The sequence below is a fragment of the Pararge aegeria genome, chromosome Z (assembly GCF_905163445.1).
Source record: "Pararge aegeria chromosome Z, ilParAegt1.1, whole genome shotgun sequence".
In the NCBI taxonomy this organism is placed as follows: Eukaryota; Metazoa; Arthropoda; class Insecta; order Lepidoptera; family Nymphalidae; genus Pararge; species Pararge aegeria.
The window spans coordinates 8,968,305-8,993,040 of NC_053208.1; the positions used below are offsets into that span (position 1 = coordinate 8,968,305).

The following is a 24,736-nucleotide window of genomic DNA, read 5'->3' on the forward strand; positions in this document are numbered from 1 at the left end:
AACCTGTTAGGGGGTATAAAACCCATACCTCTCATCGGTTTATACACGAAATCGTACCGAAACGCTAACTCACTTAGCGGCACGTCATTATCGGTAGGGTGGTAACTAGCCACGGCCGAAGCCTCCCAACCCTGATCGGTTTCTACGCGGCACGTTTTTATCACCCAAGTTCTCCCACTTAAAACCACTAAACCAATGTTACGTCAGGCAGGTCGTCAACACAATACGCAGCAAGATTACTGCTAAGATAACGCTTCGGTTTTCCTTTCGTTGAGACCGGGTTCGAGCCCCAGCATTGACTTTTCGGAGTTATTTGCGTTTTACTTTACGTAGTTTAGCGACCCCGCAGCGGTTACCTGCGACTCGTTTTATGTCACCTGTCCACCAAGAAAAAGTTCAAAGGTCACTTGCAAAGGTACCTCGGGACCCCAACGTCCACCAGTTAAAAATATGTATTTTTTTTACTAAATTAATTATTTTTATTTTTGTATGCAATAATGATATCACTCATTTATCTATAGATGTCTAATATATCTTCAATCTAATTTGTGAACTATTTCCACACGCTAAGCTAAGATATCAGTAATCCCTTTAAATCCGTCCAATTTGGTAATGACGAAAACACGGTAGTTTCATATTAAAAAGGTCGCCACAACGGAATATACCCAGTGCATATCAACTACCTGAGATTTTATTTGTTTACCCTACAACTGATAAATGTGATAAAATGAACCTAATCGATACCGTCGAAAGATAAACAACTTCTTGTACAAAATGAGGGTTCAAGAAAATTTTATGCGTACTCGTAATTGGCCGGCGTCGAAGTAACTTGTATATGTTACTCCATTTTAATTTAACGACCATCTATTACCTGCTAATGAAATTGAGTTGGATTAACGGAGAAATATTTGAGTTCTTTATTTGACAAAGGATAAATTCGTTGTGCCGGACTTTTGAGTTTATATTTATTAAGTTCTAGTCATTGTTAGTTTGTTTTAATATTTATTTTAAATGGCTAAAATGATGTTACGGACTAATATTATGTGTGCGAGTAAATACAGGGTAGCTTTTTGTGTTCGCGTTCTTCTGTTCTTCGGAATACCGATAATTTACTTTCTCAGTAACACTCAAGATTCAACAAACGAAGCAAACAAGTCAGGCGAGTAATCACCAATTTAATTATAGACTTATGTCTTCCTTCTTAATAACTGTAAGCTATGGGACTTTTGAGTGCTAAAAACGTTATTCTTTTATCAGGTCAAGATATTGCTTTCACCTCCCGCCATCTCTTAGGCTTGATAGATCAAGGGAGCAAAAACTGTACGCCAGCTGCCATTTTGGAATTTCCGTCAGATGGTCTGAACAGATTTCAGAGACAACATGTAAGTACCATTAGAATCATTTATACAATCGTGCTTCGACCTAGCCCACATAATATTGTTTTTTAAGAGTAACAAGCATGATTGTCGTCAAGCGCTGGTCTTTCATTGGAGATACATTTTAATGATCGCAAAACGTAGTTTGCGCAAAATTTTTACAGCTAACATCCCCTTTTTGTATGAGATCAGACTTAAGTAAATGGGTAGGCATAATTCGCTTTGCGCATCGTGCTATTTTATGCGATACTAACTGTGCCCTGCGGTTTCATCGGCGTTAACTACGGTAGCCACCGAACCGAGTATCAATAAATCGGCTGCCCAAGATTGGAAAATATTTTAAATTGATTATTTTTTGAACCGAACATTCTTTTTCTTTCTGTGTTTGTATATTTTGAACTACGAATATGATTGATGTTTTCAAAGATATTGGTAGTTCTAAATATTTTGAAGTGAAAACTTATGTAGCCGCGCTTAGCGATTTTTGATAGTGGGACAACATGAGACGCGAAGTATTGCGGCCTGTGTACATATATACGCATATACCTATATACTAAAACATTATATACAACGTGTAACGAAATTACGAAATACTGTTGACAGGTGCATAAATAATTTTAAATTTTTTAAAGTCACCCTGGAAAAATATTAAATCAAAAGAAACATATTTATTTTTCCATACAAACTAATTCAAAACTTTCTAGGTGTTTACTTCTGACAACCCTATTAAAGATGCATACATACCAAATAAAGTGACGGGAGTCACTTGATTCTACTTTTGCATGTGGGGTTAGGGCTATTGTGAGGTTAGGGTATCTGATTTCTTTCAGTAGAAACTATGGCAATGGTTTACTCAAAAACCATTAGCGTTTCGATTTCACAGGTAAGTCTGAGATAGTAATTAATGTACATCTACAGTTTTAAGTGAGTGGTTTGCTGCCAGTACACCACAGTAGACATACTGTGGTGTACTGCCCTACCTACAACAATATTCCCCAAATCTTCACGATATGTGAACAAAATTATGTTAAATTAAAACATTTTCAATTAAAAAAGAATTATTAGAATCGGAAAGGATGACTGAGTTTGAAGTAAAATCGATAAAACGAATCGATTGTTTTTCGGGATATATTACAGGATATCGCTATATAAAAATCTGCTATAAATATTTATATCAAATTTCAATTAAATTCGTGTAGCGAAGTTGTAAAATAATACCTACTGCATTGCGATGGTAGTACCAACATACATTGGCTTATATTATTTTAAACGTTGAATTATAATTTTAAGTCTATAAATTAGCAACTTTGGTGTAATAAACGCCTATCTGTTAAAACTCATGCGCATATTCTACTTAACAGTTAGAGGTAGCTTTAACCTTCTCCGCTGACGGAAAGCATTGTAAAATAACGGGCACGATGATGTTGTAGCTAAGGGTAAATATAAGCTTTAAAATTTGTTTTAAAATAAATTTTAAAATATTTTATTTTATAACATGACTTACCGTTACGTCATCTAAAATAGGTACTATAATTCTGAAGCAAACTTTAAATAATATTGAAATAATAATACCTTAAGCAACCCTGCTTTCGGTGTCCAAGGGTTCGATTCCCACAACTGGAAAATGTTTGTGTGATGAACATGAATGTTTTTCTGTGTCTGGGTGTTTCTTTGTAGGTACTAGCGGACTTCATCCGCGTATGAATCAAGAAGCTAGAATATATCTGATGCTAACATCATGATCATCGTGGCTAGCTATGTACCTACTGTTATTTTACGTGGTATACTGAGTTAGTAAGTTGTCATTAATTTAGTTTATACATACAAACATACATAGATCCATCAATACATCAATTCTCACAAACTTTCGCATTTATAATATAAGTAGGATGGTACGCATGCATTCGATCGTTGTCCCATATGCCTTGCGACTTACAGTTATTTGTAAAGAGTTATGTGCTTTATCTCCGACAATATGTATCAGATCCTTATTAAAATAAGACCATGCATGCTTGATAGTATTTACTTTCAAATAAAAAAAGAATTATTAAAAACAGTTCAAATTTAACGAAGCTATGGTGTAAAATTGATAAAAATTTCATCCCATTCCGGAGGAAACTTATTAAATAAATAATAAATAAATATAATATATGTTAACCCGGAATATCAACTACCACTACCACTGTACCAAATTTTATTGAAATCCGTTCAGTGGTTTTCAAATCATGTCCGGACAGACAGACAAACAGCATACAGACAAAAATTAAATAAAAATCAGTTTTGGACTCAGTATCGATTATTAAGCATCTCCCGGACAAAATGTACACAAATCTTCCAGTTACAGTTATATTCTAAGTATATATATTAAAAGTGTTTATGTATATTATTCATAAAAATATTCATCAGTTATCTTACTTCATATAACACAAGCTCTTTTTACTTTGGGACTAGATGGCGATGTGTACATTGTCGTAGTATATTTATTTGTTTATTTATCTATCTATGGAAGTTAAAATTATATATAAGCCTTCAATCTATATCCATCCAATTTGGTTTTCGTTTCGTAAAATTCGTTTTCACTGTTGGCCCTAACATAAAGCCTCTTTTACAAATATTTAAATTATTGACTTACATAGGAACACTAATGTAAATTCCATAGTGCTAGATAATACAATTATACTGGGAAAGTAAATAATAAAATATTGAACAATGGCCGGGTGTTGATGGCAGATACAGTAGTCTCCAGTCTTACCGCGGGTGTCGTAAGAGGTGACCAAGGGAATATGCAGAATATGGGAGAAAGTGCAGAAGAAGTTTCTCTGTTTCACTACCACCTACTGAAATTACCTACCCGTCTGCCCAGCGTAGTGATTATGGGAAAACCCTCCCGTTGGGTGAGACTGCTGGACTAAAGCACTGGACTGTTATGGGCTGTTGATTATGAATGATGATTTATATTATACTAGCTTCAGAATTGGGTCTAAACCTCGTTAACAATTTTTAATCTTACCATGGGAACTATTTCAGAGATCGTTATGGAAAGTACATGTCCTTTTCCATGGCGTAGGTGGCATGCAAACCATATTTCAAAGCTGTCTGCCCGCAGCTTATCTCGTAAACGATTTTCATTTTTAAGTTTTAAGAAACTACTTAAGTAGCGTGTGTTCTTTTCCATGTCAAATGTATGCCTGCCAAATTTCATCTTAATCCGTTCTGCCGTTTTTGCGTGATTGAGAACTTACATCAACACTTTCACATTTATAACCATAGTAGAATTATTTTTTCGTGTGACTTTAAAAAAGGAAGAAGATTATAAGCGGGTATACACTTAATGTGAGCACGTTCCAAAAATTTCAGACAGTTTGTACCTCTTATTGCTTAAGGTATCGAATCTTAGCTCGCGTTATGTTTGGTTGGCACGACATACTCGTACCAACAGATTTGTTGTTTTTCGTTTTGTTATATTACGCCCGACAACCAGTCAAACGTCAACCCTGGTTAGGAAGGTAAAATGTTGTTTCCCCCTTTTAGAATGCGACTCTCAATGTATATAATTAGAATTCCTTCTACCAAACTTACCGCACCATTTCTCTCAGTACTGTAATCCCTAATATTTTCCAGGGCTTTATACTAGTTCATTGCGTGTTGGCCGTGTATTGCTTCATGCTGCTTGGGATCGTCTGCGAACAATACTTCGTGCCCGCCATCGAGATAATATGTGAACGTGAGTGTCATTGCATAATTCACCTTCTTATATAAACATTGGTAACTTGGCTTATCTGTAATTTCAAAACTTTATTTACCTTGCAAATAATAATATATCATAATACAAATCCTGGTGGTGACTCAGCTGAGTTACCAATACCTATTGCGGTCCAGGTACATATTTTTTTTAAGTTAGGTAGGTATGTTCAGATGATAATATAACAGATATCACATGTCGCGGGTACAATCGATGCAAGGAGTTAAATTATGAAAACATGATAAATTTAACATGATTTTTTTAATGTTTATAATAATAACAACTCTCTTTTTTTAATAAATTTTTCATGTTTTATTTTATGGCTTAGCTACATCCGTTGCTTGTTATCGGTATGTTCATATGTGACGTATTTGTAGCTCATTGGCGGTCGGATATACAGGACTGCGTAAATAATTTTGACCTGAAATCGAATATTGGAATAGAAATTGAATTAAATAACATACTAATCTTGCTCGTTCGCGATTATTCCTATCTTTCCCCATGCTTTGTGCACTCAGGGGGACAGATGGAAATACAAAGTGCAGTCTGTCCCCCTGCTCCCGACGAGGGGACAGATCGAACTAATTTTTTCCGGTATGTCCCCCTGCTTTCTTAGAGCCCTTATAAAACAAAACTAGCGCACAAGTCAATGCCAAATCTTTTTCCCCCGACTTTGAGTTATCGAGTCTTAAGTAAACGCGGTCTTTATTTTACGTAGTATTAAGGCGATGACTCACCACATCTCAGCGAGATTTAAAACCATTTTGATGCTTAAAAAAGTTGCTCGGAATGGCCTCAACTTATAATAACTGCAAACCTCAGCCTATAAAAATCTCCGCTTTTAAAAGCAAAATAAATATTTTTTTTGCCTCTGTACTAAGCTATATTCCACTGAAAATTAAACTATTATAACAGGGTATTTACTATTGTAACAGTGATGTATATGATATAGAATAGCATTAAAACCCTTGCGTCACATCTATTGTAAGTTATTGTATAACAAAGCGTTATCGAATCTACTCATCCTATCTGTCGCATTTTTGTTATGCAAAATAACTGGGTGTTCTTATACAAAGAAATATATTTCAGTTTTATCAATAGAAGTACTTGGTTATGAATGCCTAACATTTAAATCTCAGATCACTCTGCATAACAAAATGATTTCCTAATACATATACCAATTTAGGTAGACCAAATATAAAATAAGACACAACTGTCTATTAAGGTGGCTCCCTACTCACCTAAAGCAACCATCGCTGCGTGAAACAAGCACTTATCAACAGACTTATTTACTTGGACACTTAAAATATAAGTAGAATTTTCAAACTGTATTCTGGGAGTGCATTATTTCAAGACCAATATACTTTAGTGCCGAATTTTATTAGTATCTATTCAGCCAAAGCGGTAATAGCCCGGTGGGCAGGACTGAAGCAGTGATATCCCAGTGGGCAGGACCTCGACTTCATTTACGGGGGCCCGAGTTCGAATCCCAGCTCGCACCTCTAACTTGAATATGTTATGTGCGTTTTAAGTAATTAAAATATTATTAGCTTCAACGGTGAAGGAAAACATTGTGAGGAAACCTGCATGGCTGAGAGTTTCCCATAATGTTCTTAAAAGGTGTGTGGAGTCCACCACTCCGCACTGGGCCCGCGTGGTGGTCTACGGCCTTAACCTTCCCCTTTTCATTGTGGAAGGAGACCTGTGTCCTGTAGTGGGCCGCTAATGGGATGATATGATGATGATAATATTCAGTCATTTAAAATAAAGAGGTACTTTTTAATCAGAATTTCAATTTACGTATATGTATATACCGATTTGCAAATCGGTATTGTGTTTTTTTTTCTGACAACTTGACCCGAGCTAATAACTAATAAGTATTACATTTTTGGAATTCGGCCAAGAATGCTAACTTTATACAAATATATAGATACAAACAACAATACTGTACGTAGACCCACAAACAAAAGATTGTATTATTACTAGTAATTTTAAAACATCCATCCGTTTGTATAAAGTAAATAATGTATAGTGAAGATATAAAAATAATATGAAATAAAAATGATATTTTGTATCAATTGAAAAGGTACTCGTACTTTTTCATTTCAATCGTTCAAGAATAGTGAATCGTAATTACTTTTGCCCTTATTCGGTTTCTTATTGGATTTTGAATTCATTGGTCTCCCAGTGAATAGGGATAATCCTATAAAATATTGAAAGTATGTTTGAAGCTACACCCTTTCGTATGTCAATCTGCCCTTTTGCCGTTGAGCGTGAATGAAGAATGGTGACTAAGTATGATTGGAAAAGTGGTATTGAGAAGGATTCAACATTCATTGGACATCGGTCAGTGTCCTGCAGTATGCCTACTTAGTGGGTCATTTGCGACTTATACTAGTGATAACGGGACGGGCACTTATTGCCCGTGTTTAAGGCTATTTGTAGCTGTTTATATACGCAGCTCACTTACAAATTAGATTACATTGCGTTTGATTACAAATACAGTCGTTAATGTTGGTAATTACTAATTTTATAAGGCCGAAGAGTTTGATAGGAAATTTATACTTAAATTAGAACTCGCAAATCTTAGGAACTATCATCTAATTTGGAGTATTATTATATAAGAAGGCAGACTGGCGCAGTGAGCAGTGATCCTGCTTTCTGAGTCCAAGGCCGTGAGTTCGATTCCCACAACTGGAAACAGTTTGTGTGATAAACATGAATGTTTTCCAGTGTCTGTGTGTTTATCTGTATATTATTAGTATTTATATATATCTTTATATAGATATACATAAAGAGGAGGCAAGAGCCCTTTCAAAGAATTATCGAAAAGGGTTATCGAGTCTACCGGTGATCCTAGAGCGGGCAGTTACCTTGGCCAACGAATTAGTTTGGCCAACCAAAGGGGCAATGCTGCCAGCATCTTAGGAACTGTGCCTCGCTGCGGTGGTTTCGAGGAAGTTTTAGATTTTATTTAGTTTTAAATAGTTTATTTTAGGTTATATTTAAAAAACAATTATTCTATATACATCATCATTTATATATATATATATATATATATACATATATATATATATATATGTACAAATGATGGTTTTTGTACGCTTCAAAAACTCGAAAAGTTCTGCACCGATCGAGCTGAAATTTTAGCATGATATATAATACGCATCAAGGATTGTTTTTATCTATTTTTCTCAACCATTCAATCACAATGTGACGCAGCGAAGCGTGGCAGGGTACAGCTAGTTATTCATAGAAATAGTCATCTAAGTACCCATAACACAAGCTACGCTTACTTTGGGGCAGCAGAGAAAAGACAGAACAAAATTCAGAAATTATAAATTCCCAAAATGCCCCTGCCGGGCATCGAACCCGGGACTTCCTACTTAAATTCATAGCGCTCACCGTTGCGCCGGGGAGGTCGTGAATTAAATTTGTCAAATTATCGTCAAATTATTAATAGTATTAAGTTTTCCTTTGCGTTCTTTCTTTTGTGTGTGTGAGATTTATCTATCTATTATATATATTAAGTGTTTTATCACTAACTTGTATTTATTCTAAAGCATTTAAAATTATAGGTTTGAATATGGAAGCTGATATCGCCGGCGCGACGTTCATGGCAGCAGCCAGTTCAAGTCCAGAGCTCTTCATCAACTGTGTCGGCACTTTTGTGACTGAGGGGGATCTTGGTGTGGGGGCCATTGTGGGGTCGGCGGTGTTCAACGTGCTTGCTGTACCCGCTTGCTGCGCCCTAGTTGCTGGCAAGGTATGTTAATACTTCAAATAAATCATCATTATAGTTCAGACGGCCGATTGGCGCAGTTTGCAGCGACCCTGCTTTCTGATTCCAAGGCCGTGGGTTCGATTCCCACAACTGGAAAATGTTGGTGTGATGAACATGAATGTTTTTCAGTGTCTGGGTGTTTATTATTCATAAATACCCACCGACATCTAGTCCCAAAGTAAGCGTAGCTTGTGTTATGGGTACTAAGATAACTGATGAATATATTTATAAATAATATACATAAATACTTATAATTATAAATTACACCACACAGATTCTCCTGCTTTTTGCGGAGTATAGCAAATTAAGCTTAATTTTGATAACAAAAACATACGGTAATATCCATAAGACACGGGTCACCCAATTCTTCTCCATGCTGACCTGATTTCGATGACATTTAAAATGCTGTTATCATTGTGCATTTCATAACACAGGTGATAGAACTCGATTGGTGGTCAGTATCCCGCGATTGTATGATGTACGCGGTTGCGGTCGTTGCCCTCATCTTGACTCTTCTAGACGACAAAGTGTACTGGTACGAAGCTTTGTTACTGGTTCTGATGTACACCTTCTATATACTTGGTATGTATTATTGTTGTCTTCTATATTATGTAAGTAAAACTTTCAGTGCAGTAGCCAATCTAAAGGTTATTTTTTTTAACATGGTAGGATAGGGAAGGTTTAAAATATGAATCAGAAGGTGTTTCTATTCTTTATGCTTCTGAACCTGCTATCCTAACCGGTGGTAGAGTCACTACAAACATACAAACTTGACGTTTCAAAAGTGCTTAAAAGTAGGCATATTTGAAAAAAAAAATTTGAATTTTGAATTTTGAATTTTATACAATATCACATGATAAGTGACCAGTCCGAGAACCTGTTTTCCGTCGGGACGTCGTACCAGAACGCTTAGAGGCACGTCTTCGCAGGTAGAGTGGTGGCTCGCCAGCGCCGAAGCCTCCCAGCTCAGTTAGACCTTAATCGCAATGTCACCTGGTAAGTGACGATGCGATGATGTGCCAAGCTTGTAGCGGGCAAACTTATTAGGGAGTATGGCAGTTATATTAAACCCGTACCCGTAATCGGTTTCTACGGAGCATCGTACCGGAACGCTAAATCCCTTAGCGGCACGTCATTGCAGGTAGGATGGTAACTATCCTCGGCCGAAGCCTCCCACCAAACTAGACCAGAGTAATTCAGAAATTATAATCGAGTCGAGAGAGCCCGGGACCCCCGACTTATAACCGCAGCGCTCACCGCTTAACCAGGGTGATCATCAACAGTTATAAGATAATACACATAAATTAGTACAAATATTGTCCATTGATTCTCCAAGCTACGTGCCTCGCTCGTGCTAGACCTTTTAGTAACTCTTATATGTTTTTAGCCATGGTGTACAACGGACGTCTCGGAAGTTTTGCTCGGAGTGGTTGCTGTCCTTTCAATGCTAGGAAGAGTTACACTGAAATATCACCACTACTGGATGATGGTAACTACAAAACAACTAGATGTTATCTAGAATTACGAATAAGTTATTTTTATCTTCGCTCAGATTGTGAGAGATCGTTATCGTAACTTTTTTAACAATGTTATGAGTTCATAAGAAGAAAAAAAATTGCCGCGGGGTAAATTTGCCCAAGTAATTCATGGTTAGAGCTACTTCGCCTGTACACGACCATAAATTAAACAGTCGAGCAAAAGCTGGGCTGTTAGTAAATTTCTATAATGATGTAAAGTGTATTAGAATTGGAAATTCGCCATATACCATTATTTTATGAATGCTGAACGAACAGTCTCCGTTAAATTCCCTTCAGCGCATCGGATGAGTCATTTGTCTTGTCTGCCCTCACGCACACGGTTTGTTAACATCAACATTTTTGACGTGACAACGTCTTATAAATTGGTTTGCCGGGTGACACTTCAAGAAACTGCGTTACGCTCCGCTCACGTTATGCGCTCACAATGAGAGCGAGTGAGAGGCACGCGTCCCTTCCACTCGGGCATGGTTAGCCCGCCTAAGAGCGAGAGAGACAGACATAAAAAGTGAAAGGCACGCGTCCCTTTGTAGTAAACGCTGTTTCATTGTACGCAAATGTATTGCAAGTTATTGTATGTATATTTGTATATAAATACGTATGTATGTGTAAAGGTAAAAATAAAATTTTGTTAATATGAAATTCAGTGCGAGATTCTTTGTATAAATTAATGTTTTAAATATAATTCTTTGTATAAATAAATGTTTTAAATTGTTACTATTATTTCATCCTTCTTCCTACTATACGAATGAATATTCACATTAAAATTATTTTACCACTCAAAGTCGTTGTCACGTAAAACTTTCGCCCGTATACCGACTTTACAGGCAACCAATTTTTTTTTCAGAGAATAATAATTATTCCGTGGAGTCCAATCGGAACGCGTCCTCAAACCAGCTCTTAAACTATATGGAACGAGGAAATGTAAGGCATGGGTCCACCGATTCTGGTAAGTACCTAATATTGTTTATTGTGTTTGCCACCACTTGGTGTTTTATATATTCCCCAAACCGAAGTTTTATATATTCTACTGCAAGTTAGACCTTAACTGTAATCTCACTTGGTGGTGAATGATGATGCTGTCTAAAATGGTAAAGGGTTAACCTGTTATATGTTTATGTGCACATTTATTTAGAGTCTGGGTGCTAAGATACTTATTATTAGTATTTCCCTATCCCTATCCCTATCCCTACTAATATTATAAATGAGAATGTAAGTTTGTTTGTTACGTTTTCGCGAAAAAACTACTGAACCGTTCTTTATGAAACTATTTATACATATTCTTGGAGGTATTAGAAATATTATAGTATACTTTTCATTAAAAAATAATTACGTAAGAAAAAAAATGATTGTGAAAAAATCTCAAAATCTCATATATGACTATAGGTGTAGACTATGTAGCAGTACGCTGCCTCCCAAAATTACGCGGGCGAATCCCGGGCACATCTAGTATGTATATAATTTTTCCAAGCGGTGATAGCCCAGTGGGTAGGAGCTTAACTTACCTTTCGAATCCCAGTACCTTACCTCTAACTTTTCTAAACGATGTGCGTGTTAAGTAAATAAATATCACTAGTTTCAACGGCGAAGGAAAACATCGTGAAGAAACTTGCATGGCTGAGAGTTCCCCATAATGTTCTCATAAGGTTTGTGTAGTCCACCAATCCGAACTGGGCCAGCGTGGTGGACCACGGGATTTTAAGCCCTTTATATTGTAGAAGGAGATCGTGCCCTGTAGTGGGCCGGTAGTGGGTTTATATGATGATGATCATCATATTATTCATTAAACTTTTCATCAATCATCTTAGTGCGAGTGTGTATTGTCGTAGTATATTTAAACTTATATCATCACAAAAAAAGAATACAATATATTCTATAGCAAAGTGATTATCTACTGTCTCGTTGGTCTAGGGGTTAGCATTTTCAACTACGGATTACGAGGTCCTGGGTTCAAATCCCGAGTCACGTCTAATTATATAAGGTATTGTGTATTTTCTATTAAAGAATTTTCGTTAACAGCCCGGAGTTGGAAGGTTTGCGGTGTAAGCCCCCGTGCCTCGGAGAGCACGTAAACCCGTTGGTCCCGGTTCATCATATCAACCCATCGATATATCGACACAGGGCACGTGTCTCCACCCACAATGAGAAGAAGTTTAGGCTGTAGTCCACCACGCTGGCCCAGTGCGGATTGTTGGACTCCACACACCTTTGAGAATATTATCGAGAATTCTCAGGCATACAAGTTTCCTCACGATGTTTTCTTTCTTCGTTTTATCCCTTAATTACGGTTATAGTCGTCAATGCCCACCAACCCGCATTGGAGCAGCGTGGTGGGTCTGTGCTCTAAAACCTTCTCTACTATGAGAGACGAGGCGTGTGCAGTGTCACGTTGATAGGCTGCGGATGATGAAAGTGATTATCTAATTGATACGTTAATAATTAACAATTATCACAGACACGAGCTCGATTTGGTCTTGGCCGGGAGAGAAGACTTCGTGCTGCCAGAAACTGTTCTGGCTTGTCAGCTGGCCCATGGGTCTGGTGCTATGGGCCACTATCCCAGACTGCAAGAAGCATTCCCGGCTTTACCCCCTGACCTTCACGATGTGTGTTATATGGATCGGTGGAGTTTCTTATCTCGTGGCATGGATTATAACAATTCTTGGTGAGTTTAATTTTAATATTTAAACCATATCTATATAGTGCATCTATATATATTTTTTTTTTATTATTATTATTACTCTTTATTTGTACACCACATGAAGTAAAAAGAAAACAAAAGGCGGCCTTATCGTTTAGTAGCGATCTCATCCAGGCAACCTTAGAATTAGGAAAAAAAAGAGGATATAAAATAAATAAAAGGTATAACGTATGTTTGATTGTCACGGAATCTTTGAACGTGTTTTTCTCCCCGATCAATAAGTCGAATTAATTACAAACTTACCACTCTTAACAAAGAACCGATAACAGTGCCGGTAAGACCGAGACCGGTATCGGTTCTCTTTTCAGTTCTGTTATCTACATAAGCGTGTTTTTTTATAACTGTTACTTATTGGGTTATTCGTTTTAACCACTATACCGTGTATAAGGATATTTACCACAGAAATATCATGCATACTGAAGCCATAGTATATTTTAACTCCAAAAAAGCATCCAATTGAGGATAAAAAGAAAAAAAAACGATCACAGATAAAACTTTAGAAATACATTTCTTAAACAGCCCATGAGCTCAACTTCTCGTATTTTTTCTATGGATAAATGAGAATGTAAGTTTGTTTGTCGTGGCGGGCATGCTAGTCCTACAGATCGATTTTATACTTGTACGTTACCTATATTCCCCACATATTACCTGACTAAAAATCCCTTGCCAACAATTTAATCGGTATGACGTTGATCCGATTTATGTACACAAAAAAGAGGATAATAAGGTTGCCTTTTCACTAGAACGCGGTGCAACAAGACAAAGCGAAGCTAAGATTTTTTTAATTATTACATCGCCAAGACGTAGCTATTTTTAGCTAAGCAAACAATATGGGAAAAAAATCTTGCGAACATTAATGTAGCTGTGCAAGACGAGTAAACTGCTTACCTCAGTTCATTCGTTTTTTCGTTAGCTTGGCATGGTTTAAGCTCTGAAAAAAAACTGACAAAGTATGATGAACAGAAAATATAAATAAGAATTAATAGAAATCCCTCCCAATTCATATATTTATCAACTAACAAATATACAATATGTACTTTAGTAATTAGTACGTACAAACAATTAGTAAATTAATTTCCTTTATTGATTTGATAATTTATATGGTGCCAAATTAGTTTCCCTGATTTATGTTTTGTGTTGTGAATTCCGTCGTGCAAACATAAAAATATGTGTCTTAAATCCTAATCCATATAATTATTTTATGCATCTATACTCAGATCTAAGGCATTACAAGTTCAGTTATATTATATTTGTTGTTCAAAGTTACCTCGAACAGCGAATCCTCGGACTGGCTTAGTGGGTATTCAGCTTTATACACGTTTTATTATTCTGACCTATATTCTATATTCTCGCCCATTGGCACCTATGTCGCTATAAACGTTAAATTAAATCAAAGAATGCATATTGGCAACTTGAAAGATACATACCCGTCTACGCTGGAGAAAAGCTATGCAGACTTTATGTTAGATCGATTATCTAAGAATTCCTTTCACATTAGTTACTAATATTATAAAATATAATATTAAAAATATTACAAAGCGTCGACGTGATTTTTCGCATAAAAATACTTACCTTCCATCCACGTTTATAACTATTTTTCGTAACCATCAGCTACGAAATAAGTAAAATACTTCGTCTTTTCGTAACTGGTTATTAAATATGAATATTTTATTAGGGTTCGTAACTTTTTCGTAACCGGCCGAACCGAAATAAGATTATTTGTTCTTGTTATGGGCCGGAGAGTGTCTTAGGTTATTTTTATGTTATAAACACGCCTGAATTTTGTAAATAACAACCCGGTATCAATAAATAATAGAAGCGGTGATACCGCATTGGGCAGGAGCTCGACTTTCGAATCCCAGTAAAACCTCTAACTTTTCTAAGTAATGTGCGTTTTAAGTAATTAAAATACCGCTTGCTTCAACGGTGAAAGAAAAACATCGTGACGAAGCCGGCATGCCTGAGTGTTCTAAGTAATTTTCTCAAAGGTGTGTGAAGTCCGACAATACGCACTAGGCCAGAGTGGTGGACTACGGCCTTAACCCCTTCTCATTGTGGGAGGAGACCCGTGCCCTGTTGTGGGCAAGTAATGGGTTAATGTGATGATGATGATCAATAAATAATGTAGCTAGCCCCATCTACTCCAGTTTCCCGGTTTCCATAAAGCAGGAATCTATATATATAAAAGAGAAAGTGTGTGGGTATGTTCCGTATAGGCTCCGAAACGGCTGGACCGATTTCAATGAAACTTTCAGGGAATCTCCGGATTGAACTGGCGAGTAATTCTCTAAAGTTTGGTGACGATCGGAGCACTCCTATTTTTGAACTGTCAAACTGTCAAATACAGCTTTTATTTACTATGATGATATTCTATTGTTGGGTGTACATGGGTGTAGATAATGATCTTCGCCCGCTCGAGAAGAGAATAAAAGAGAATGAATACGGAGAGATATAAATGATTTAATATATTATGAGACTTAAATTAAAAATTTAATTATGTATGTTTATTGTTTAAATAATATAAAGCAAAATCAAGCCCGGCGTAGCGGGCTGGGTACGCTAGTAATGGTAATGAAAAAAATAATTCGTACTATAAAAGTTAATAAAAATGTGTATGCAGTACTTTTGTGCCCGTATAAAGTGTTTCTGCAAGCAATATTTATAAAAAAACATGGATTTAGAAAAATATATATTTTATGTAATAATGAACATTTCTCTTTCAGGCGATACGCTCAACGTTCCAGACAGCATTACTGGGCTTACTATTTTAGCAGCCGGGGCAAGTTTACCAGAAGCTGTTTCAAGCGTGCTAGTTACAAAACAAGGTAAAATATCGTTCCGCTTTATCCATGCGCTAAATCTAGTCTCCTTTTTAATTGTAAATTGCCTTGTAGTTGGATCTATTTAAGTGTTAGTTAACTACAATATTTTTCATCACCACATTTTAAAGTTTAAAAATCATTACCCCAATGTACAGTTACATTGTAATTTTTACCTAATACTTAATAATGTTGAAGATAAATTTTCTGGGACACAAAAATTCAAAATAAAAAAAATTATTTAAAATAAAAAAACTGAAAATTATTCAGTGAATTACAATCACACGTGATCCCGGGAGCGGTGCGGTGATGGTGGTTTCATAATTCCAGTCAAAGTCAAAGTCAAAGTCAAAAATATAGAATAAAGATTCACGTAGGCCCGTAGGTGGCACTTTTGATGCGTACATTACATGAGAATTACACGGTAGTGAGATGATGGCAGTAATTCCAGAGTGAAAATATTCGAATAGGTATTTATTTCGATCAACAATTTTATCAGTTTTTGCGGAATGTTTTAATATTTAATCACTGTAGATATTTCAGATCGGATAGATTACAGGAGTTGCCGATAAAAAGGAGCCATATTTTTTATTAAGACGTGAATAAGTTACTTTAGAAGCGACTATCGGTTGAATTGATAATGAGCGTAATAAAACTGTTCATAGCGGTTATAATAGAAAACAGCGTAAATTTTTCACTTTTACTATTTAACAGAAGCCCCAGGAAAACTGGTAACTCGGTTCTGTTCCAAATTGTTATGAATAATTACCAGTACTTATTAATTAATCCTTTTGAAGCGGTGATAGCGCATTGGACAGGAGCTCGACTTCCCTTTCGGGGGGCCGAGTTTGAATCCCAGCAAGCACGCAGCTCTAACTTTTCTAAGTTATGTGCATTTTAAGCGATTAAAATATCACTTGCTTCAACGGTGAAGGAAAACATCGTGAAGAAACCTGCCTAATGTTCACAAAGGTGTGTGGAGTTCACCAATCCGCACTACAATCCCAGCTTGGTGGACTACGGCCTTAACCCCTTCTCACTGTGGGAGGAGACCCGTGCCCTGTAGTGGGCCGTTAATGGGTTGATGTGATGATGATGATTTTACTATCTATAGTCTTTGAACAGTGCGTGTTGTCGTTGAAGACTTACAGATCTGAAATGACTCGCTAACTATCTCATAAGATAGCTCCAAGTTACTCAGCGGGCGATGGAGAGAGCTATGTTAGGAGTATATCTTGGATCGAACAGAAATTAGGAGATCCATGGAAGAACTAGAGCTACCGACATTGTTCAACCAGTAGCGACGCTGAAGTGGCAATATGTGTGGCACCAAGCTTGGAGAACCATAGTGCTGTAACCGCGCACTGATAAACGTTGGTCGGCCCCAACGAGGTGGGCAGATGACATCAAACGAGTCGCTGGGACCGGCTGAAATCAAGCGTAGGACCGTGGATCTCGATACGCCCTACAAAATACCTATGTCCAGCAGTGAACGTCAATCTGTTTCAGTGATGATGATTTATATAAGTTAGTATAGAATTCTCAAGAACGATGTTACAAAGAGTTTTTGCTCCACAAAATACAATTCGTCCGTTTCAATGTCGTAAAGAATCAGGGCCCCTGGCTCAGCACCGGTTTCAATTAGATGCCGCGGTTGACCGCCATTATTCGATGCTAACTGTTCCCCGCGGTTTTTTTACGGTAGCCAGCGTTTACAGGGCTCGACCAGCAAGCCGGTTCTCTATCTCAGTTGACACCAAATTTAGCTAGCCACTGTGGAAGGATGCCAACCTGATATTTGAAATTGGAATTAACAAATTTAAATTGGAATTAATAAGTTGAAATTGGAATTAATAAATTGAACTAGGAATTAATAAATTGAAATTGAAATTAATTGATTGAAATTGAAATTAAAATTTTGTGTCTAGGGTAAGCGCGAGCACTGGTTAGACTTTAACTGCGGCTCCAAACGCATAACTCTGTTACTGGAATCGACGCTGTACCGAGCGCTCAAGGTGCCCCACCCAAGTGCCGATTATATTTTGCTTTCTGAATCCAAAGCTTTAAACATTATCATTCCAGTTTATTTAAACTCGGTTGGCAGATAAAATAATGTGATGTATAACAACAGTATAACTAACTAAAATTGGTCTTAAATGAGATGCAGGGTGCTTACTTCAATCGCTTAAAGTTTAATCTAATATTGTTCACGCTCTTTATTCTAGTTTTTTATCTTTATTGTAGTACCAAACTTTCAGGCGGTTTAATATTCTCGATAAAATAATATATTATTTTTCATGACCATGAAATGAAATTAAATTAAATCAAATTTTATTCGCTGAATATGAGCTTACATAGGGTCTTATTATAATATAACATGCGAAATATAAAGTTCAAAACAAGACCAAAAACATGTCTTGTTGAGCAAGCATTGAAAAGTTATTAATTAAATTATACAGGTAATATCATTGTTATCATAATAATGTTAAAATAATATAATTTTTAATTCGAAGTCAGATACTCGGATATTGTATAGAAACATTTTGTACACAGCTAATGCGCCAGATTTTTCTTTAAAAAACGCGTAGGTTAGACGCACATAGCAAAGGGGGATTTTGCGGGATTTTGTCATTGTAATAATATAAATAGATTAGGTACTTTTTCTTTTTTAAAACTGCTTCAAAATTATTTTTTTTCACAATTTTGTTTAAACTTATGCACAGATAAGGATATATTCGGTATCTTTCGCAAGCGATTTGCTGGCTGCAAATAGTATTACGTATGACATCACAAAATGTAGGTACAAGTATGGATGTCAATGTACCACCATAACCATATCAGAATATATTTTCCTGATTAAGATTTACTTATCACATTTTAGGTCACGGCACAATGGGTATTAGCAATACAATAGGATCGAACACTTTCGACATCCTGCTGTGTCTAGGGCTGCCTTGGCTCGTGAAATCCGTGTTCTTTCCTTCGTATCCTGATAATCACTGGGTGAGTTAAAACATATTGGTTGGTATTAAAACTATATGAGGTATGGGCTTCGATAAGGTTTTCCCAAGCTTCAATACATCCCTAGATTTTGATTTAACCATCACATAATTTAGTCAATAGTGTATTCTTCTTTTTGCCGCTATCCCCACTATGTAGGGCTGGCAAAACATGTCTCCTTCAAACTTGAAGATAGACTTTTTTTATTTGTCTTGACATATTTCGGCCGACCGTTTGTCTGACGTCAACCCTATTTTGAATTGGTGAAAAAAACGCAATCTTTCGGCTTATGGTAAGCTACAAATAAGAAATTAGACCAGCTATTAGGAAATTCGGTTTGCATTTAGGATTTTTAATGCTAAAACTAAGAAGATCAATGAAAAGAGAATTTCGAACTAGAGCTCAAAAAAAGTAGTATGTATGGTTTTTAAAACCGGTAATTTTAGGTCCTCGTTGAATGGGAATTTTAAAACTATAAGTTCAAATTTACTTTATGAGCGTGACATGAGTTGACACGATTACTTCGTTGGTATAACTTGGACACTTACGGAACTCTTTGCTTCCTCGATTTAGAGACGCACCACAAGGATATGAAATGCCCTTCTTGCTTCCATTTACCCTACTTCCTTTTATATGCTACCTACAAATCAGGAATGAATAGGCATCTTCTAAATAACGCTCTAACTTTGGATACACCATTGGGTACTTAGCATATATAATATATTTTAAAAAACTAATTCAAATTCTAAATTCATTTATTTCTAGCATGCTTACTCTATAAGCAATTCTTCGATAAGTTTGTTAATAGTGACCCAACAATCAGTTTGCAAAGAAGATTCTACCGAAAAGAAGTCTGTAAGAAACTCAGCAGATGCTCTTTTCCTAAATCAACAATTTACAATTTTACAAATTACAATTAATCTATCTTTTGAGAGATGAAAGCCGGATGCTTTAAAGTAGCCTTGTTATTAAGAAATTGTTTAGTAACCACGCAGTAATCAATATAAATAAATAAATAAATCTACTACGACAATACACACATCGCCATCTAGCCCCAAAGTAAGCGTAGCTTTTGTTATGGGTACTAAGATACCTGATGAATATTTTTATGACACTGAAAAACATTCATGCTCATCACACAAACATTTTCCAGTAGTGGTAATCGAATCCACGGCCTTGGGCTCAGAAAGCAGGGTCGCTACAAACGGCGCCAATCGGCCGTCTAATTGTTTAAACTTATGTTGCTGCATTGGAGGTCTAATCCTATGTTACGGATAACAACCGGTAGGTACCACAGGTTAAATGTGCTCATCAAGGCTCGGGTTGAAACATCGCTTATTGGTACGTCCACGATTTCTTACCCAAGAAATCAAGATTCGTAGTCGTAGATGTCTTAGACTACCGAGATAACCATCAATATTTTGTTTCTTTTGCAGGTTATAATCAACTCAAGCGGTCTATCATATAGCGCCATCTCTCTTCTGTCTACTCTATTGGCTCTCTACGTGTCTCTCATGTTAAACAAATTCCAGCTGGATTGGAAAGTTGGTATAACATGTGCATTGGTGTATCTTGGATTCCTAGTTATGGCTGCAATGTTAGAACTCAACATGCTATTTCCAGTAAATTTGCCTATTTGCCCACATTCATAGATATAAGGTTTTTATCTAGATATAAATGGCAATTTACCCAATGATCAAATAAAACGAGCATGCGTTTAAAAGTGTCGTCTTAAAACTTGGCTAATTAGCCAACCCGAGTTATTGCGTTGCGGAATGTAACACGTCGTTTTACCAGCACTCTCAGCAAAATAATTTAATAAAAATATTACTTTATCCAAATCTCAGCGGCTGGGCGGAAAACATACTCGTAGTTACCTCACCTCCGAACAGAGCTAAAAAACTAAATATTCCTGTTAAATAAACAACTATATAAAAACACCAAAATTATTGCATGTTAATTATTAAAAAAATATAATTATTGTTATCGATTTTAAAAGTTTACTTACGAGGACTAAGGACAAAAAGTTTTCATTTTTACATTCTGACACAATGAGATGTTATTACCTAAGAAGAACCCCTACAGCAGGCTTCAAGAAAGTTACTTTACCTAGCTAACTTTAACCTATAATGATTAAAAACTTTTAAACTAAATATTTCAACAGAATTGAAATAGGTAAGCATTTATGCTATTACGACAATAACTTGAATTTTTTGATATTTTAACCCAGTTGCGTGAACGTCAAGTTGAGAGTTTACGTCCCCTATTTCCATATACGCCTTCTGGTTCTTTTTGAATGTAGGTATTTAGCGAAGCAAATTATTAAGTATAAATTAAATTCAATTAACTATTATAACCTTTAAGTTAAAGTTAAAAAAATCTTTTTTAACTTTAACTTTAAGTTATAATAATTTCTAACTGACCTGATTTAGAACTAAACCTTTTAGAGGTAAAGGTAACATCTCATTGTTCTGACGAGTTTAGAATAGTTTGTTATAGGAGTGTTCTTAAATACTAAGGAACATCAGTCTAGTAGATAGGTACTTTATTGATTATAATCATATGTAATTTAAACCAGCTTAAAAACGACCTCATCAATTCTTTGTATGTTTGGTTTCATGTGTTTATTTTAGATCAAGTTCATTGATAGTTCTAGTAGTGTTATCCTATCGAAACTTTGTCAAAAATTCAGCTCTATCATTTACACAGACCGTGTAAATGATAGACCTTTAATTTAGTTAATTTTTGAATAGTATAGTTTAGTTTATAAATTTGTATAGTAAAGTTAGCTACATGGTTAAATCTAAACAGCTGATTGCACTAATTTTAGAATAAAACCTGCCGTACATTTTAGTGTCAAATTCGTATTACCAAACAGGATTTGGCGATTTGGTAATGTTAAGTTTAAAAAACTTTGTAAAAATCGAACTCCTATTATTATTATAACTTGGATTAAAAAAAGGTTTTTCCTATTTATATTATGCCTTGGCAGGACAATAAACATCTCTTGCGCTTAATCTCACTCTATGTGGAGTCGGCTATTAATTTTAGTTTTGGGATATTTTTAATAATCGACCGTCTGTCTGCCTGACATTAACCCTGCTCAACAATATGATGGCCAGTGCCATCCTGGTCATAAAATCCTCTTACCGGAAAGCATTACGGACACCCGAAAAGCTTACAGAAGTATTATTTTAATTGTTGATGTTTTTTTCCTAAATTATATTACTTATTTTAAGAACGTAAAGGTAGGTTACATAAACTGTTCTCTTAAAATAATACTATTTTTCGGAATAGGAAGAAGCCCCGAGGTATTTCTAATGCGTTGCCGGGCATACAAACACAAATATTTATTTTCAAATAAAATATTTGATGTTGTGCGTGGTGAAATGGCATAATATGGTATATACACATTTTATTTGTGTCCTAATTATTTCTAATGTGTCCAGAATATAATATACTTTTTACTATTGCTTTACTTATCTTCCGAATCTCGTGCATGGGGACTCTTTTATGAAGAGTGGCATTGTAATAAATCGACATACCTACTTTATTTTTATTCTTTAAAAGTGTATAGCAGACTTCCGTTAGACCTGCAAGAAACAAAATAGCTGCACGCTGCGAATTTTCAGTTCACTACATTGCTGGATGACGTCATTAATTTAATACTTACTAGCTTTTTAGCTCTACACGGCAGTGTACAATCAAGTTCATTTCAATTTCTGTCAGTCAAAGTGCAACTGATTCGTTAATTTTAATATTAATTAGATACATAATTTTTATAATAGAGAACATATTATATACAAATAAAAATGTTTTATTTTTTATGTTGTGTTTGTTATTTATATTAATGATGTAAAATAAAACTATAAATTAATGTCAAAATGATTACCTACATTCAAATATCTTGATTTTGTCAAAAGTGCAAACTATTTTTTGGCTACAGAACCCTTAAAATAAAAAGGAAAATAACCAATTTGTCAAAGGCCTATTATTTGACATGGAAAAGAACATAGGCTACCTTTTATCCTGACACCTTAAGTAGTTTCAGAGGGAAAATTTAAATTTTTTAACGAGAGAAGTTTTAGATACTCGAAGAAAGTTTGATATAAATCTAGAAAAGTAGATATAAAGCTGGTCTTGCAAAATATTGATCACTTCTCGTATTTTATAGTTAGGTAGACTTAGTTTCAAAATAATTTTCATGGTAAGAAATTACTGAGACATTGTAGACCCTATTGATTAAATCATACATTTCTTGAAACGCTTTTTAGCCTTAAGTTTTTAACAATGTTCTCATATTAACCATGATGCATTATGCGTATTTACTTCATATAAAACTCTCACGTCTTAACGTCAATCCATGGATCAATATAGACTTTTTTATGTATTTCATCTTTGGACGATTTCTCGGTGGGTATCTTTAATAATTATTTACTTTTTTAGTATACAATTTTACGTAGGTACGTACCAATTAGCTACCTCGTGTTGTAAACATCATCAAGCAATCTCAAATAAATGGATAAAATAATAAAACAATTATTTTGCTTTGTTATTTTCATGTGATTTATTATGTTGTATATTTTGGTACCGCTTTCTCCTCGGATTTCTTCTGCTGATTAGTTACGTAGTTTAAACTGCATATCTTAAAAATATCTTAGTATACATAATCACTATTATACATATTAATTACATAATCACTTAGAAAATTAAACACTTTACAACTTTACCGCTGTAACATTGTTAAATTTTAAATAAAAAAGTAATAAATTGTAATAACTTTAACTCTCCTTGCAAAAACCTTTAACACAACAATTGAAACTTCATCTTAATCGGTAAACCCTTACTCAAGATAAAAAAGAAGCATAGTATTCATAGTATTTATGACAAATTAAATTATTTTAAATAGGGCTGAAACATATTATTATGCGCAAAGTTCTATCTATAAGTAAGTACAGCTTAACTCTCACGTCATACGTCTACAGAAAAGATTTTTTTCGTACTGTCCTCTATATTTAAGTTTAATGAAAGAGTATAATTGTTTACGTAATCCAATGGCTAGATTTGCGCAGTCGACTCTGAATGGAACAATCTTAATGTCATAACAGTAACAGTCCCACCCCATTAATGGATTTAACGATATCATTATAGTTATCTCCATTGACTGAGTGAGAATTAAGTTGATGAGTTGATTATAAAAAAATACACAATACATTGGTAAATAGGTATAGTGTTCTGTAATTATAAGTGGAACATGCAACCACGCGGTCGTCGCCTCAGTAATCGTGACACGCACTGCACAACAAAGTCGCAAAAACTCCATTTGTAAAGAACTAGTCACAATCATTTTTATAAATAGTAACCACAATGCAACATTGTTACTTTTCCAAAATTACTTGTTTATTTTGGGAAAGTTATTTAAATGCTAGGCAGGTCTTTAATATTGGGCAGGTCTTTGAAACTCTACTTAATGTTAGCCTACTGTAAGTTGAAGTAATATTATAACCCTCATTATTTTATATTCCTTTTCCATTCCTTTATTACATAAATATGTTGATGGCCGATTGGCGCAGCGGGCAGGGACCCTGCTTTCTGAGTACAAGGCTGTGGGTTCGATTCCTTCAACTGGTAAATGTTTGTGTACTGAACGTGAATGTATTTCACTGTCTGGTTGTTTATAAGTATTTACGTATACCTATTGTTCATACAATATACAAGTGCCATTTTATTACCCATAACACAAGCTACGCTTACTTTGGGGCTAAATGGCGATGTGTGT

The 24,736-nt window shown here is 35.4% G+C and overlaps 1 protein-coding gene across 1 annotated transcript; it reads left to right on the forward strand.

The window, feature by feature from the left end:
• The first annotated feature begins 819 nt into the window (after positions 1 to 819).
• On the forward strand, positions 820 to 22,648 carry LOC120636127 (sodium/potassium/calcium exchanger 4-like). The gene is made up of 11 exons (XM_039907430.1): positions 820 to 1,159; positions 1,258 to 1,382; positions 4,998 to 5,100; positions 8,697 to 8,884; positions 9,337 to 9,484; positions 10,290 to 10,391; positions 11,285 to 11,386; positions 12,893 to 13,102; positions 15,862 to 15,963; positions 18,839 to 18,960; positions 20,394 to 22,648. Exons 1-11 carry the CDS (start codon positions 1,012 to 1,014, stop codon positions 20,607 to 20,609), a joined length of 1,566 nt encoding a protein of 521 aa, XP_039763364.1. The 5' UTR covers positions 820 to 1,011; the 3' UTR covers positions 20,610 to 22,648.
• Positions 22,649 to 24,736: the final 2,088 nt, after the last annotated feature.